The sequence below is a fragment of the Taudactylus pleione genome, unplaced genomic scaffold (assembly GCF_031769625.1).
Source record: "Taudactylus pleione unplaced genomic scaffold, aTauple2 ptg000086l, whole genome shotgun sequence".
Taxonomy (NCBI): domain Eukaryota; kingdom Metazoa; phylum Chordata; class Amphibia; order Anura; family Myobatrachidae; genus Taudactylus; species Taudactylus pleione.
Window position 1 is genome coordinate 7,724,437 of NW_028284488.1, and position 17,058 is coordinate 7,741,494.

General features: G+C 43.0%; 1 protein-coding gene across 2 annotated transcripts in view; it reads right to left on the bottom strand.

The window, feature by feature from the left end:
* Positions 1-17,058, bottom strand: part of EXOC4 (exocyst complex component 4) — a 453,886-nt gene that overhangs the window by 268,556 nt on the left and 168,272 nt on the right. For both annotated transcript variants that reach the window (XM_088468694.1, XM_088468695.1), the window contains exon 10: positions 4,983-5,076. In XM_088468694.1, the coding sequence (XP_088324820.1) occupies positions 4,983-5,076 (94 nt within the window). The remainder of the gene's footprint in view (positions 1-4,982; positions 5,077-17,058) is intronic.

The following is a 17,058-nucleotide window of genomic DNA, read 5'->3' on the forward strand; positions in this document are numbered from 1 at the left end:
TCGATTTACAAAACCAGATCTGGACTGATCAGATGTTGCACCTTTTATGACAGACTGTCTAAGATTAATGGATTGCATACTAGCTTACTTTCTTTTTTTTTCTAGGCAGGAGGAGAGACTTTAGGTGCTGTCATCCAGAATATTCAGCCCTATCTTCACATTTTTAGAAGCTGTCATTCATGGCAACTTGTATCTGATAAAGGATGTCAGCTTGAATAAGACACTAATGTGACAATCTGCAAAAACCATTAAACAAATTACTCAGTTGGTCTAAATAAAAAGTATTTTTTAAACAAACGTTATACCTGAACTCAGAGTTCGTTTTATTAGAATAGATAATGTATATGAAAGGATTGAAACTGATATTTTTTTATTTTTTTTTACAAATAAATGGGACATTGCAGCCACAATACTAACAAACTCCTAGTTTGTAATGTTGCTTTGTCTGAATGGGCACTATAGGGGAATGTGGGGTGTCTAAATGGGCACTACAGGGGAATGTGGGGTGTCTAAATGGGCGCTGAAGGGGCAGGTGGGGTGTCTAAATGTGCGCTGAAGGGGCAGGTGGGAAGTCTGAAAGGGCGCTGAAGGGGCAGGTGGGAAGTCTGAAAGGGCGCTGAAGGGGCAGGTGGGAAGTCTGAAAGGGCGCTGAAGGGGCAGGTGGGAAGTCTGAAAGGGCGCTGAAGGGGCAGGTGGGAAGTCTGAAAGGGCGCTGAAGGGGCAGGTGGGAAGTCTGAAAGGGCGCTGAAGGGGCAGGTGGGAAGTCTGAAAGGGCACTTAAGGGGCAGGTGAAGTGACAATGGGCGGTGAAGGGGTACAGAAGGGGCATGTAAAGGGGCACAGAAGGGGGACGTGTGGCTCCTGAAGGGGCATGTGGGGTGTCTGATGTGGTGCAGGGATCTCTGGGGGGCACGCGTTGAAGGCTGTGAAGCACTAAAGGGGCTTGTGGGGGGATGAATTGGAAAGCTTTAAATATTGCATATAAAATAAATGCCTCACATTGGTGGCCACAATTCAGAATACACCACACAGCTTTAAAGTAGTTTCCCAAATTTTTTCTTTAAATATTAAAATGTGATCAGCACCATGCCCTAAACAAATCCTAGAGTGAACACTAAAACACAGTAGGGATGTGCAGGCTCGGATTAGTTTGAATTTTCTCGCCAATTTCGGATTTTTCCTGCCAAAAAACGGGACTCAGAAAGAGGCAAAATGTCATCTTTCATGGACAAACATCATCATTCCTGGACAAAAGTCCATGAAAGATGGTGTTTGTCCATGAAAACTTATGTTTTGCCTCTTTGTGAGTCCCGATTTTTGGCGGGAAAAATCTGAACTTGGCGGGAAAATTCGAACTAATCCGAGCCTGCACATCCCTAAAACACAGTATAACAAATAGTTGCTATATATAACCCCACCCTAAAAAAGCATCCAACTATTAACAATGGAACCTAAAATGCACACTCCACATGTCAAAACCATGTGATTGCTTGTTGAACACAAATCAAAAAGGCAGTTTAAACATTTATATTACCCAAACACAACAAAGACTCATTTAGGTCTTGTAATGAAATGTTCTTTTTTTTTTTTGTTCTTGCTGCTAATTACAGATTGCTACTAATAAAATGTGGCTGATAGTCGTACAAGCATCTTCCCATTTCAGAACTTAAAAAGTTCACAGTCTATTAGCCAGTCTTAACCATAGTTCAGACCAGAACACTAGTCCTGATGCTCTCATGGAGACATCTGTAATACTTTGGGAAACACATGTGCCAACATTACTATCCAGAGTGAAAAGCCCCTGTGTCATGAGAAGAAAGACTATGAAAGCTATTACTATGCATTTTCTACTGCCACTCATAACAGCATTAGAGTCACCTGTAGTTGCGAACAGTTTCACCAATTCATTTTAAAGCAGTGCGTTCAGTGATTTACCATGCAGAGAGAAAGAAAATAATAACTTGTGCTATGAATTAACATGTTTCATTCTATATAACTCCTGTAAGTCATGATATACTTTGATCATCTGTCGGCTTCTTAACGAGATTAGTATGCTGAGCAAATGAGTGAATGATTAAATCCAGCAGCATTACATCCTAGAGTAAAAAGGGTGACTTCTCCCACAGATGCTTTGAAGTACACAGATTTTCTGCTTAAACTCAAATTCAGATTATAATATATATTCTATATATATTATATATATATATATATATATATTCATGTCCAAGACATGTAGGTTTTTATGCTAAGATGTCATGCTCACCTGAAGCTATTGAAGCAAAGCATGCATTATCAAAGTGTTTAAAGTATAGGACTACCACCTAATTAGACAAGCCTACCAATACAAAAATCACTTAACTGCATTTATCAGTACATATGTTAAAGGTAATGCTCTAATGAAGTTATGGCTCTTCTCTACTACTTTTGGTTGTTTGTAGCAACTATTATTATTACAGGTCTCCCATATCCGAAATGCTCGTGACCAGGAGCATTTCGGATTTTGGATTATTCCGGTTTTCGGAATACCTGGGGGGGGCCCAGCGGGTGGGTCTGGAAGGTGTCGTGCGGGTGTTGCGGTGGTCTGGCGTGTGCTACAGATGTCCTGCAGGGCTGCCGCGCGGGTGTTGCGGTGGTCCGGCGAGTGCTACAGGTGTCTGGCGGGTTTTGTGAGGGGTCTGGTGACTGAGGCGGAAGGGTCCGGCAGGTAAGGTGGAAGGGTCCGGCGGCTGCTGTTGGGGGTCCGGAGGGTGATGCGGGGGGTGGCCTGGCGTGTGGACCACGCTCAGGCCGCTAATACTAGTGACGTCAGGTCACGTCGTGACGTCACATATGCACCGAAATATTTCGGTTTTTGGAATAAAGAATATGGGAGACTCGACCTATATTGTCATCATCTATCATTTATAAGGTGTTTCAAGGGTTCTGTAACTCTCTAAATCTGGCAAGAAATATAAGTAAAAAAAAAAAGACAGTATAAACATTCACATAGATACATAATTAACCAATTGCCTGGAGTGGTTGCAAATAATGCGGCCATGCCAGACAAGTGGTTAATTATGTATCTGTGTGAATTTATATACTGCTGTGCGTTCCCTGACATGGTCACAAACAATGTGACCTGTCAAAAACGCCCACTGAGCGGCTGCCAGAAGATAATCTTCCAGCAGCCACCAATCGTAGAGGCACTTCCAGGCCCCGCTGCATCCTTGCACCCCTCCTCCAATGTCTGCCTGAACGGACAGCCTGGCAATTTCTGAAAAATATTAGCCAGTTAAGTGGTTAAGGTGAGTTTTTATAATAATACTGTAGAAAAGACAAAGGGGAGAGGGCCCTGCTCATACAAGCTTACAACCTATACAGGGTATAAACAGAATTAGTGCAGTTGGAATTACTGTATGTACAGTCTTTTTTTTGTACCATAATTGGTCAACTAATGAATAGACTATTAATCTGCCAACCAGTCTGAGGAGAGGCGCCAAGTACAATATGATCCACCATAGTCTACATTATCTTCTGTCAACATAAAAATGTGAAGGCAGCCATTGCATTTGACCATCACTTGTAGTTAATGGGGTGGCAAGCCATTTTTACTCTAGTAGGCATTTTCTAATAGATAGTTATTAAATCATTAATTTACATTTTGTTAGTACAGTCTACAGTAGCTCCTGGAAATATTAACAGTTATTACTAAGGGATATAGTCAGGATCCCAGCAGTGACCATCCTGACGGTCACAATACTGGCTCCAAAATTCCGATGGTCAGAATCTCAATGGTAAGCATTCGGTTTAGGGTTAGTCACTAGGGGGATGACTAGGGTTAGGCTGCAGGAGGGGATGGTTGGGGTTAGGCTGTGGGAGGGGATGGGCAATGGTTATAATGGCAATGGTACCCATCATAGCATGCCCTCTAATGCACTAATACAGTATGAACAGCTAACACGGAGACAAGAAAAACAACATATTACTATGGAATTCCTTCATAGCAGTTCTACATAAAAGAAACATGTTTAACCTATTTAAGGATAATTTAAAATACAGTAAAGAATCTATTCAAGTACAACTAATTCCCTGAATGAAAAAAAAGTCACATATAAGCATAAAAATAAAACCTGTAGTTAAGTATCAATCTGACTTCAGCAAATGGAAAGTGCTGTATGACAAAGAATTATTGGCAGTACAGAGGCAATCACTACTCCACAGGTGCCTGGGAGCTAGGGTGGGACAACCGGTGTTACTGTATTGCTTCTCTGTGCTGACAGGGTCATACCAAGATGGTTCTAAATCTTCCATGTAAAAACAAAAACTCTATTTGTTTACAAAACTGAAAGAGCAATGAATATCAAAAGCCAGGTTCCAACATTTAAAACTAATTTCTGTTAACAAAGAAACAATGTCAAATATGTAGAACTTAAAATACTACGCCTCTGCCCATCTTTAATGGGTTAAAGAAAACCAGAGGGGAAACAAAAAATTATCAAGGACTTCAGAGAAACTTAGAAAAGAGTGACCTGATTCAGCAGCCCTCTACAACAAGGAGTGAGTCAGTGACTGTCATATTGTTCAAAATCAGGAGGAATTAAATTTAATTTCACCTTTCCAGTTCAACCTCTGACCATGCTCTGACTCCATCAGATCAAAATAGAAGCGTAATCATTTCTCTCTTACTTCGTCCCCCTTTCCCTCTCGGTGCTGACCTCAAAGGCATCAGCAGCCTGCTTCAGCTAAATTGTCCACTGGAAATGTGTTGTTCAGATCAATATGAAAATTCACAGCACAGTACTGTATATACAGTGAGAAATGGGTCACCAGCATGACACTAGAAGCTAAAACTATGTTATAAGCCATCAAGCTACATTGGAAGTGCGGCTCCTACTTCAGCTCAAAGGTTTAGCTATTCCCTTCTAAAATGATTGCGGCCTCTTACAGCATACAAGCAGCTAACAAGTCATTCATATGCAAAAATGTACAGGTGGTCAGCTTACCTTAGCAAAGGGTGGAATATAATGGTGATGTTCCTTGCTCCTGGTTTGCAGACAAACCTTGCTCCTCCACCGATTAAATTATCATCATGACTACCTATGTATTGTAAAAAACAAAGAGTTTGTCACTCCACAGTCCAACACGTTTTTCAAAATGCATAGCAGCTGAATGAATTCTGATTTACATCTGCAGCGCTGTGCTGTCCAGGCCTCTGAGTATGTGCAGTCTAGTGAAACCGATCAGAAGAGTTTTTGGATTTTAAGAATTGAACAAAAAGGGAGACAAACATTTACAGAATGGCAGGTGTCACATCTGTGGAAACACTCATGTTCTAGCAATGCAGTAGTCGGTGTGCCATAGTCCAGCAGTAGCAACTGTGGAGTGGTATACGAAAAATATCTTATTCCATTAAAATGTTCTCCTACAGGTCATGTCCCCATAATAAAGAAAACAAAGCTATTTCTTTAAGCCAAATAAAACTAGGGTGCCTACTTACTAAGCTGTGTTAGGAGATAATGTGAACGGTGATAAGGTGCCAGCCAATCAGCTCCTAACTGCCATATCACAGGCTGTGTTTGAAAAATGGCAGTTAGGAGCTGATTGGCTGGCACCTTATCACCGTTCACATCATCTCCTAACACAGCTTAGTAAGTAGACCCCTAGAACTGATAATGCAGAATGTCCTCCAACATGCCAGAATATATAGTACTCCATAACATACATTTTATGACCTTACTAGGATTGGTTATCACTGCAATAACAAGTGGCACTAATGGCTATGAAATCCACTCTACTCTGCATATTAGTCATAAGTAGGCACTGCATTCAGCTAGCAGAGACTGGTAACCACGGTGGCATATGCCCAAAGGTAGCTCCTAGAGTGGATTGCATTGGACAGAATTGCTTTGCTTTAAGGAGGCCAGCCAGACCCTGATCTGTTTCTCCATCTCCCACCCTATCCTGCTACTGTGCATTCAGGCTTTAGTGTGAATTCGAACTTTCACATTATCAAAAACTTATTTTTATTATTTTACTTAATTTCTTAAATACACTTGCATTGACTCATTATGTGTACAGTGATGATGCCTTTTATCTACCAATAAGCAGCTGTACTATAATACTCTTTTTTGTTTTTCATTTTCTTTTTTATTTCTGGTTTAAAATGTTCAACTCTGTTCTTTGAAAACTAATTAAAATAAACACACTCAATTTAAAACAAAATACACTTGCATTGGCTTGTCTTCAAATACGCCATTCTTGGGATTAGGGATTAAAGCATTATGAAATCTGCTCTTAGTACATTATCAATCACATGTAAACATTGTGGGACTCTGCATGTCAAATTTCAGGTTTTTTTTTATAACCATCCAACAAATGATTGCAGGGTTCAACCTTTTATATTATAGTATTAATATTCTTATTTGGTAAGTAAAACTATAATTTTATAAGAGAGTATATACTTGCCATTAAATGCTCAGTTGAAAGATCTGCATTACAACTTTTAAACAAAAGAAAAAAAAGAAAACAAAACAAAAACTGAATTTTTCCATCTACAGAAGTGCCTTCATACACATAGCCATGAGACGCCTGGCACAAGTGAGCTGCGCCGAGCAGCGTAGCATCTTTTTCACTTGAATGTGCATCTAAAGCTGGGTACACAATTATCCAACTTAGGGGTCTATACAGTGGCATCCCCCCCATGGTGACACCCGGTGCGGGGAGGGTTGCCGTGCATGCCGGCAAAAAAGGGGTGGTCTCATGGGCAGGGAATGTGGCCTCGAGGGCAGGGGCATGGCTTTGCAGCCCGAACCCCCATTTTAGTCAATCTAATTTTAGTCAGTCAATCTAGGGGTCCCGGAGATACCTACCAGGGACCACTCTGTGTGCAGTGCCGGCTCCCTCACTGTGTAAGGAGCAGAGTGCTGCACGTAATGCTACAGGGCAGCACTCGGCTCCGGTCACGGAGGAGGAATCGGCACTTTGGTGTCACCCCTCTGTGGGCGACACCCAGGTGCGGCCCGCAAACCCTTTGTGACGGCACTGGGTCTATGTACTAAGTCTTGGAGAGAGAAAGTGGATGGAGATAAAGTACCAATCAATCAGCTCCTGTAATTTTTCAAACACAGCCAGTAAAGAAACAGGATATGATTGGTTGGTACTACATAGACAGGCTGTTAGTACATAGACAGTTTAGTAAGGTATACACACTTGCCAATCATGCGCTCAGTATGTCTGGCCAGACATCTCAAGTGGGCAGGTATTTAAATTTGCAATGTCCCTGCAGCCAGTGTACAGGCGGTTGGCAGGTTGCCCATACATACATCGATCTATCTGCACTATGATATAATCGAAATCAGCTGTACTGGAAGGCTGTCGTTGTTCACAGATATAATGGGTGTGCACCCGCCGATCTGCTACCGAGATACACACACATATACATACAATGCGATGTGACAAAACTGCTTCACGAGACTGCACTGATTTAATTTTATATGTGACACTTGTATGTCTTTGTGCAACTGAATCTGAAATTGTACAATGGAACTTGGCGTTAACAAAAGCCCTGGGTCGCTGACTCGTATCATTTCTAAAGCTGGGTTCACGCTTACAGATGTGTGTACCCAGATATGCGACGCCCTGACGGGCAGACACATCGGGTGGCCGGTACAGATTACACAATCCGATGCCCGACCGCCCAATATGTCGAGTACCAACTCCAATCACCTGCCTGGAGTTGGCCGTTGGGTCGTTCCATAGGCCCTACAAGCAGGCCGATGGAGTGACCGCGATGGACGACCTGCAGGAGCACGAGTTGTCGTCCATAGTGGGTACACCTTTGGCCATGTGGACAATATGGTGGCCTGATCCGCTGGATCGGGCGACATATCGTCTAATGTGTACCCACCTTTATACAGATTGTTCGGGCGCTAATGGATTCCCCGGGGCTATCCAATTAGCCCCAAAGTCAGCCAGATGCCGGCACTTATCGGGGCTTTTTTTCGGGACCTGATGTGTCCCGGAAAATAATCCACGATAAGTGCCATTTTTCACCTTAAAAAAGGCGAAAACACATGCAGTAGGTCTGTGAGCTTATCGCGGACCCTATGTGTTTTCGTGAGATATATCATATTATTTTGTTCGAAATAATAGGATAGGGTGAAAAAAAAAACATCGTCGAAAAACGGGGATAATCGGCAAAAAATCCCCTTTTCTTTTGACAATCGCGGGGATCAATTAGAGCACGAACAATGTTCAGGGCTAATTGGATACTACTCTCAGTCGCACACAGACATGCAAGTGTTGCATATCAAATTAATCAGTACAGTCTCTTGAAGCGGTTTTGTTGCCCTGCATTGTGACTAAGACAAGCCGAATCGCGTGGGACCTGGCGCGCTGAGAAGGGGTGTTTGGCGCATCTGTGGCTATAGTTTATGAGGACACATCTGTAGTTTAATTAGTGTGCAAATGATTAACCTGTACAATCCCAAGTAGAAAACCCTAAGGAATCCGTAAAGACAAAATTCTTAACGAAGACAATATTTTATAATGTTAGACAAAATAACTTGTACAATAGATGGATATGAAAAGGCTCAACAAAGACAAAATGCTGAATATTCTGCTGTTAGAAAGGACTTAAAAAAATTGAGTTAAAAATTCAGCCATGATCAGCATCGCAGATCTTGTTGCACTCCCATAAATTTCACGTGTGAAAAAAACACTCTAGGCAATTCGCATCTAAATTAATCACCCTCTATAACTTGCTTCAATAAGAGGAAATATTTATTTAAGCTTAATACTTACCAACAATGTAAAGTAATACCTCACCTTCCTATGCTCTGTGTTTCTGGTCTTACAATGGTTTCACTATGGCTCTGCTAACTTTCACTAAGACGCACACTGCCAAATCACACACTATCTAATCCCAAGTGAAGCAAGAGGAGATAAGTTATGAGGCGCAATTTACAAAATTGATGATCTACTACAAACCGAAAAATTATTTCAGACCAAATATTAGTATATTGACTGCTTGACGGCTGGAATCCATTGCCCCTAAGTAATTACTGCTGCGGTAGCTCACACAGTTATTAGGTATCTTCAGAATTTGCGCACATTCCAACTGGATCATTTAAATGCAAATGAGGAGTGGAATGCTCAAACAAAATCTGTACTTTGCTCCCAAGGTGAAGGCAATTCTCAATTTCAATTCCTGCATCAAGGAAAATTAATATTTTGGAAAGCTACATATTTGAAGTGTTGTGTAAAGAGCAAATTTAAACTAAGAACATGTTTTTATTGCATTATACATCAGCTCATTCATTTTCATGCTTAATAGCTTTATTATTTTAAGTATTTTCTAATGTTGATCAGATAGCTAAAAAAAAGTAAAGTGCAATTTCGAACTACACATTTAATACCATGTTCCAAATTTAGGACTGGATATAAATCATGCCAAATAGCATCATACATATAAAAAATAAAAAAAATAAAAAAAAAGACCAACTGTGGCAGGCCCGAGCACACTCAATTTTATTAGTAGGTTGAAAAATGAAAGGGAGAGATGTTGTTTAATTTGATGCAAATTTGTACAGGTCACAAATTAAAACGCATGTTATGGAATAACAAATATATACACGTTCTCCTCCACAACATCAGAAAATGATATGCAAAGTGTTGTACTCTCAAAGGAAAAATAGCCATTAGCAGATGTGAACATATCAATAATAAAATATAATTTCTGTATGACTGCACTAAATGCCAAGCAAGTGTTTGTGGTGTATCAGTTATCTGTGTGTTTAAAGGAATACGTTCATATAAATATTTATGCTACGTTATGTATGTCAGTGTAGCATAGTTGCCTCCCCTATCAGAATGCATGGAGTCTCCCGGACTATTGGGAGATTTCCTGGACACCTGGTTGGGTAGGCAAAGCTCCGGCATTGTGCCCCCTCCTGGTTATTGCAATGGCATGATGCAACATGAGGCAGCAGTGGTAACTGCAACATACATAAAAGCTGATATGACCAGGCACTATTTTACATATCCAAGTCACAAACTATTCATTCTGCAAGTAACTGCGTATTAACAGACACTTAAACAGCAATCATGTCTCCCTATGTTAAATGGACATTCCAGAATAGATCAGAGTTGGAAGAAGGTTTACCTGTGATATTGCAGAATGTTGGCTATATGTTCTCTCATGTTAACATAACATAAAGCAGAGTTTTTCAAATATTATTTTGCAGGCTATTACCCTTTGTGATGCTCTTCTACAGTCACTTACTGTATGAGGCTTTCATAGGTAATAATGAACTCTGCAGAAAGCTTGCAAATTTTCCATAAATCACAAACAAAATACAGAGGCATACACAAATGTTTTAATTAAATGTGTCTATGTGATAACTTGTTGAGCATGTGAAAGTTTATCACAGAAGTATCAAAGTCGCTTTACTTTGATGCTGGCACAGAACATGTAACCATGGTCGGTGTTATGACCTTCCATGAAGAAACTCTTCATCTCTAAGCAATATACGGCTGATAATGGCTGATGCTTTGATTACAGTTCAGGATCAAAGAAATGAAGCACGGCCCTCTTTAGTGTCACAGTACATCGCTTCTGAGAACAACTGTGTGGTGCCCATTTTAAAACTAGTCTGTCTGCTTTAGATGTGCGGAGGCAACAGATCAAACAATACAAGATAGGACAGAACAGCATTTGCTAACCTCATTTTACCTTGTATTGTCATTTAAGAACTGACTTTCTCCAAGTTTCAACTTTATGACCATATACACATATTATTGCTCTTTGTGCTATTGTAACTAATGTGGAAGTAGAGAAAACTGGGATGTAGTCACAATCCTGGCACATGGGATGTCGGCACTTAGAATCCCGGCGCCGAAATCCCGAAGGTAAGTAGTGGGGGGACAGGGAGGGTTAGGGGTTAGAGTTAGGCACTAGGCGGAGGGTTAGGGTTAGGCACTAGGGATGGAGGTTAGGTTCAGGGTGCGAGGAAGAAGGGTTAGGATACCTACCGACAGGTGTCCCGTCGGGATCCCGAGTACCGGCATCCCGTACCCGACCCGAGAAAAACAGTGGAGTACAGTCATTCTATTTAAATACTTTCCTCATTTGAAAAACTTAACTGACTTGTGGGGTAACTTATCACAGCACAATCTTTTTTAAGGCCATATTCATTGCATGAACTAATATTACTGTTACAATCCAACCTGATAAACAATTACTGGTAAAATTGTAATTTTTACATTATTTTGTGTGCAGAATCTTTTCTGTCCATTGTAAATCACCAAAGTGCTACCATTAGGCAAATCTATGTCTAGGGTACCAATGATTCAAAAATACCTAACGCACACAGCACACTGGCCAGTGACATGAAGAAAAAACAAACAGCCATCAACTTCTTATTCTTGAAACGGGATCCAGTCACATGGTCGATCGTTACATTGTCGACATTCATAATTTCGAACCACAATATTGACATGGTTCAACATGCCGACACACTCATAATGTCAACATGTTCACAATGTGAACCATGTGGAATGTAGACACACTCCGAATGTCGATGGCTGTGCTTAGGCGCCGCCAGGAGAGTTATGCGGCGGGTACAAGTTAAGGTTAGAATGTGGCGGGGAATTATGGTTAGGCACTAGGGGCAGGGATTGGAGTTGGGCTTCAGGGTAAAATGATCACCTAAACTGCCACTCCATCTGAGGTCTACGCCAGGAGTGATGATCACATGACAGCTGTGACCCAGAGGCTGTGTTGGAGCCTCTGCAGCCATTAGGTCCAGGTAAGTGACCGTTGGGCCACAATGGACGCTATATCGACATGGTCACTGTTAACCTGCTGCATGTCGACATGATAAATGTCGACCTAACATACCACACCCCTTAAAACTGGTGACTGCTCCTCCATGTCATCATTACACTGGGAGCACCACATTCAATGTTTGAGGGGTCTATGCAAGACTTGTTTTGTTCTGTATATAAAATGGATATTCTTATTTTATATCTGCCAACTCAATGTTATGATACACCTGAGTCAATTGCATAAACCTTCTAGAACCACACTATAGAACCACACTATAGAGCAGGGGTCTTCAAACTTGGCCCTCCAGCTGCTGTGGAACTACACATTCCAGCATGCACTGCCACTTTTTTGATGTAACAGCATGCTAAAACTATGTGCAGTGCATGCTGGGATGTATAGTTCCACAGCATCTGGAGGGCCAAGTTTGAAGACCCCTGCTATAGAGGTCTTCTGCCTAGAACAACCACCCTTTTCCCATAGAGAGAGATGTTTTCACTAGTACTGAAATGCCGCCAGGTCTTAAACTCAGGATAGTAAAGGTTTAGTAGAACAACATGTGAGTGAAATAACACTGTATAATAATATGTGTTTTTTACATTAAGAGCAGGAGCTGTAACATGTAGTTTGATAAAAAGCAACTGCAAACAAATTACACTTTTCCAATACTAAGTAAGGTGATACTTAACAGGTGATGCAGGGGGCAGGAGGATGGATCAAACTGGGAAGCACACAGAGATTTAGGATAACAGCAGTACAGAGTATTCGCCAGTCACTCAGATACACCAAGGCAGGAAGCTATAACTGACAGAGGTGAAAGCCTGGCTGCCTTTTAACACATACACCAATGACGAAACATTAAAACCAACCCCTTGCAAGTGAAATGAGTTACAAGTGTGCTGCTGCACATAGGAGAGAAACTAGTGAGAATCCCTGTAATTAAACACCAGCTGCAGAATTCCTGTGCAGCCTCTAATGACATACACTAGTGTCCCAGTCTCCTAGCAATGACTAAGACCAGCATGCAAAGCGGCTACTGATGCTGGCGTTCAGATCTCCTAGCAGCTAGCGGGTCCTGAGGTGGTAGTGAATCGCTGCACTGGTCACCGCGGCTCCTAACACTCAACATGGATGTCCCAGTGCTACCTAAAGCTCAACATGTCCAAAATGGAGCTGATCATTTTCCTTCCTCACAATTGCACAGTCAAGAAGGGGGTGGAAAGAGAAATTGTGAAATAGGTGGTTGTAGTTTGGAGGCAAAAAAAGAGGAGAGATATAGTTAGAGAGATGTTGGAGATATCTGGTTAGGATTAGTGACATGAGTGGTTGTCTAAAGGAGGCTTGCTATGTGTCAGTGAAAAGTAACCAGTGGTGAGAGACAAGCAGACATGCTGTGTGGGTTTTTTGAGTCCCAAACTTACCCGGGGATTATGGCATTCAAACTGCACTGTGGATTGGGCCGAGAGGCAGTGGGATGATACTTTATCAGTTCCAGTAGCATTATCCAGTCATCTCGGGCTCTACTAGCTGCTCGTAGAATAGATGAAGTCCCATAATGCAGTTGCTATCATTCACTAAAAGGCTGGGAGCAAGCAGCGGAGTGACATCACTGCACAGAGTGCTCCCATCCAATTAGTGACTGAGAGTAGGCGCATTACAGGATGCCAGCTCTTCTACTGCAACTGGGCCTGGGAGAGGACCAGACAATGCTCCTGCCAGTGACAGAAGTCCCTTCTTAGCGCCAGTATTAAATAAGGTTAAGTGAAATGAGAGGGGGTGGGGGGAAAAAGGATATCAGGTGCCACATAGGGAGGAAGGGTAGCATTGAGGACAGGAGGGGAAGATGGATAGTAGAAAGGACAGGAGTGGGAAGATGAATGGCAGAGGGGACAGTAGGGGAAGATGGATGGCAGACAGGAAAGGAGTGGGGAGATAGATAGCAGAGAGGAAAGAAGTGAGGAGATGGATAGAGAGGAAAGAAGTGAGGAGATGGATAGAGAGGAAAGGAGGGGAATATGGATTGCAGAGAAGACATGGATATAGAAAAAATATATAGTGCTTTTATTGCTGGTTTATCTCCTAATCCAAATTCCGAGATTAATCCAGAGATCCAGAGACTGGAGCCCGGTAATCCTGAAATCCCAGGATTACGAATTGATTTATGTGTAGGTGTGTAGGAGAGGGAGTGGAGAAGTTGGGAGGGAATATATGAGAGGGAGCAGGTTGTAATGAGAGATTTAAAGACGAGTGCAGAGACTTCATCCTCGGGTATGAGCAGTGAACAGAGAGGGGGGATAGGGAAATATCAGGAGGTGGGCAGGGTGTGGGGCATTTGGCATAAGGCGATAATGCTGACTGTTCATTTGGACTTTGAAGGTGAAAAATGTATGGTCTGTGGTGCAGTTGGGCAGAGAAGCGAGGTGGCAAAGATGTTAGGGGTTAGAAGACTAGGTGGATATTATAGAAGTGAAATAGGTTTGATTAGCAAGAAAAAAGGCAAAATTCTACAAATGACAGAATTCTAACATGACAGGATGAATTTTAAAAGTCTGCACTGAAGACAGATTTCCTCCAGAGGTGTTCAGTAGCTCCCAGCATGTACTGGTCCTCCTCCCTATATACCCCGCCTCCAGCCACAGGCATTCAGTTTGTAAACAAGCCTAACGGCAAGAGATGGACCGTGGAGAAGGAAGTACAATGTACCCAAGAAACACTCAAAATCCGAAGAGGGAATCAGTGATACAAAAAAGCAATAGAACAAATCCCAAATGAGGCCAGGTGAGTCAGAATGGGTGCTCTGTGGACCCTATGGACCTCGAAGAAAAAAGTTATCTAAGGTATGTTATACCATAACTCTGATTTTATTCTTCAGGGTCCATAGGGTCCACAGAATCTACCTTGGGGACGTCCTAAAGCAGTTCCCTTAAGGGTGGGAATGCTCCTGAGCAGAGAGGAGAATCCGCCACCCAAAGGAAGCATCTTGGGAGGCAAAAGTATCAAATGCATAGAATTTGATAAAGGTATGGACGGAAGACCAAGTGGCTGCCTTGCACCGCTGTTCAGTCGAGGCGCCATGTCAAATCGCCCACGACAGTCTGACAGACCGAGTAGAATGTGCTGTCACCTTGTTAGGAACAGGGAGATCAGCCTTTATATAGACTTGAGCAATAGTCGTACCCAGCCAGCAAGCCAAAGTCTGTTTGTTAGCTGGCCATCCTAGTTTGTGAAACCCATATAACACAAAGAGCGAATCTGATTTGCTGATGGAGCTGGTATGATCCACACAGATATGAAGGGCTCGAACCACATCCAGGGAAGCTTCACCTGTAGACAGGTTTGATGAGTGAAAAGCCAGGACTACAATTTTCTCATACATGTGGAAACGGGATACTACCTGCGGAAGGTAACCCGCCTTAGTACGAAGGACAGCTCTATTTTGATGAAAAATCAAATATGGAGAGCGACATAACAGTGTTGCCAAGTCAGAAACTCTACGAGCTGAGGAGATAGCGAGGAGAAAAAGTGTCTTCACTGTCAACCATCTCAAGTCCACCTTATCCAAGGGTTCAAAGGGGGGAGCTTACATCACCCTAAGATAAGAACCAAGGATAAATCCCATGGTGCCACCGAAGGGACAAATGGAGGTTGCAGTCGTAGAACCCCCTACAAAAATGTTCTTACATCTGCCAGGGGTGCAATTCTGCGCTGGAACAAAACTGACAAAGCAGAAACCTGAACCCTCAAGGAAGCCAGGCGCAGATCTAAGTCTAACCCAGCCTGCAGAAAAGCAAGTACTCTTGAAACCTTGAATACCTTAGGGTCATATTTTGTTTGGGAACACCAATGAAAATATGAATGCCAAATCCTGAGATAGATGCGTGCTGAAGCAGGTTTCCTTGCCCTCATCATCGTCTGGATCACAGAAGCAGAGAAACCTTTGGCCTTTAAGACGAAAGCCTCAATAGCCACGCCGTCAAAGCCAGCCAAGGTAAATCCGGATATAGGCAGGGACCCTGCACTAGCAAATCCGGTCGTAGAGACAGTGGATGTGGAAGATAGATATGTCAGATCGGTGAACCAATGTCTCCAGGGCCAGACAGGAGCTATTAGTATTATGCTGCTGCCTTCCTGCTTGAACTTTCTGAGAACTCTTGGGAGGAGGGATATTGGAGGAAACGGGTATACCAACCTGAAGTTCCACCTCACTGTCAGAGCATCCACGAAGGCGGCTGAGGGGTCCCTCATTCTGGATCCGTACCTGGGGACCTTGTGGTTGTGGCGTGATGCCATGAGGTCTACGTCTGGTAGTTCCCACCTGTCCGGATGAAGAGCCCATTCTCCGGCGTGTATGTCCTGAGGAAGTCCGCTTCCCAGTTGAGAACTCCTGGGATGTATATTGGCGAAATTGCTGGAAGATGGCATTCTGCCCACAGCAGAATGTTTGCCACTTCCCTCATGGCTGCCGGACTAGGTGTGTCTCCATGATGGTTGATGTAGGCCACTGTGGTCGCGTTGTCGGACTGAATCTGGACAGGCCTGCCATGAAGAAGGTCCTGCGCCACACCGAGAGCTCTGTGCACTGCATGAAGCTCCAATATATTTATCGGTAGGTGACTTCCCTGGTTCGTCCACCTTCCCTGAAAGGTGTGACATCCTGTCACCGCTCCCCACCCTCGCAGACTAGCATCCGTGGTGAGGAGTGCTCAATCTGGGACCCATAACGGACGACCCTTGTCTAAATGAGTCGTCTCCCGCCACCAAACGAGGGAGAGCCGAACCTCTGGCGAGATGCGTATTATCTGAGACTTTATCCGAGATTTATACTGACCATCCATTGCATCCAGAATCCATTGCTGCAGGGACCTGGAGTGGAACCGGGCATACGCTACCATATCGAATGTGGATACCATGGAGCCCAGCACCTGCATTGCCAGGTGAACTGACACACTTTGCTTGCAGAGCAGACTACGCACACGAAACTGTAGTGCCACAATCTTGTCCTCTGGTAGGAGAATCCTCTGGCCCAGAGAGTCCAGGAGCACCCCCAAGAGCACTATCTGCTGAGTTGTAAAAAGAGAGGGCTTTTTCCAATTTATTACCCAGCCGTGCTCTTGTAAGCAGACAATGGTCACCTGCAGATGACATTGTAACAACTCCTATGATTGTGCTAATATCAGGAGGTCGTCCAAATATGGCAGTATCCTGACCCCTTGTGGTCTGAGATAAGCCGTCATCACTGCCATTATTTTGGAAAA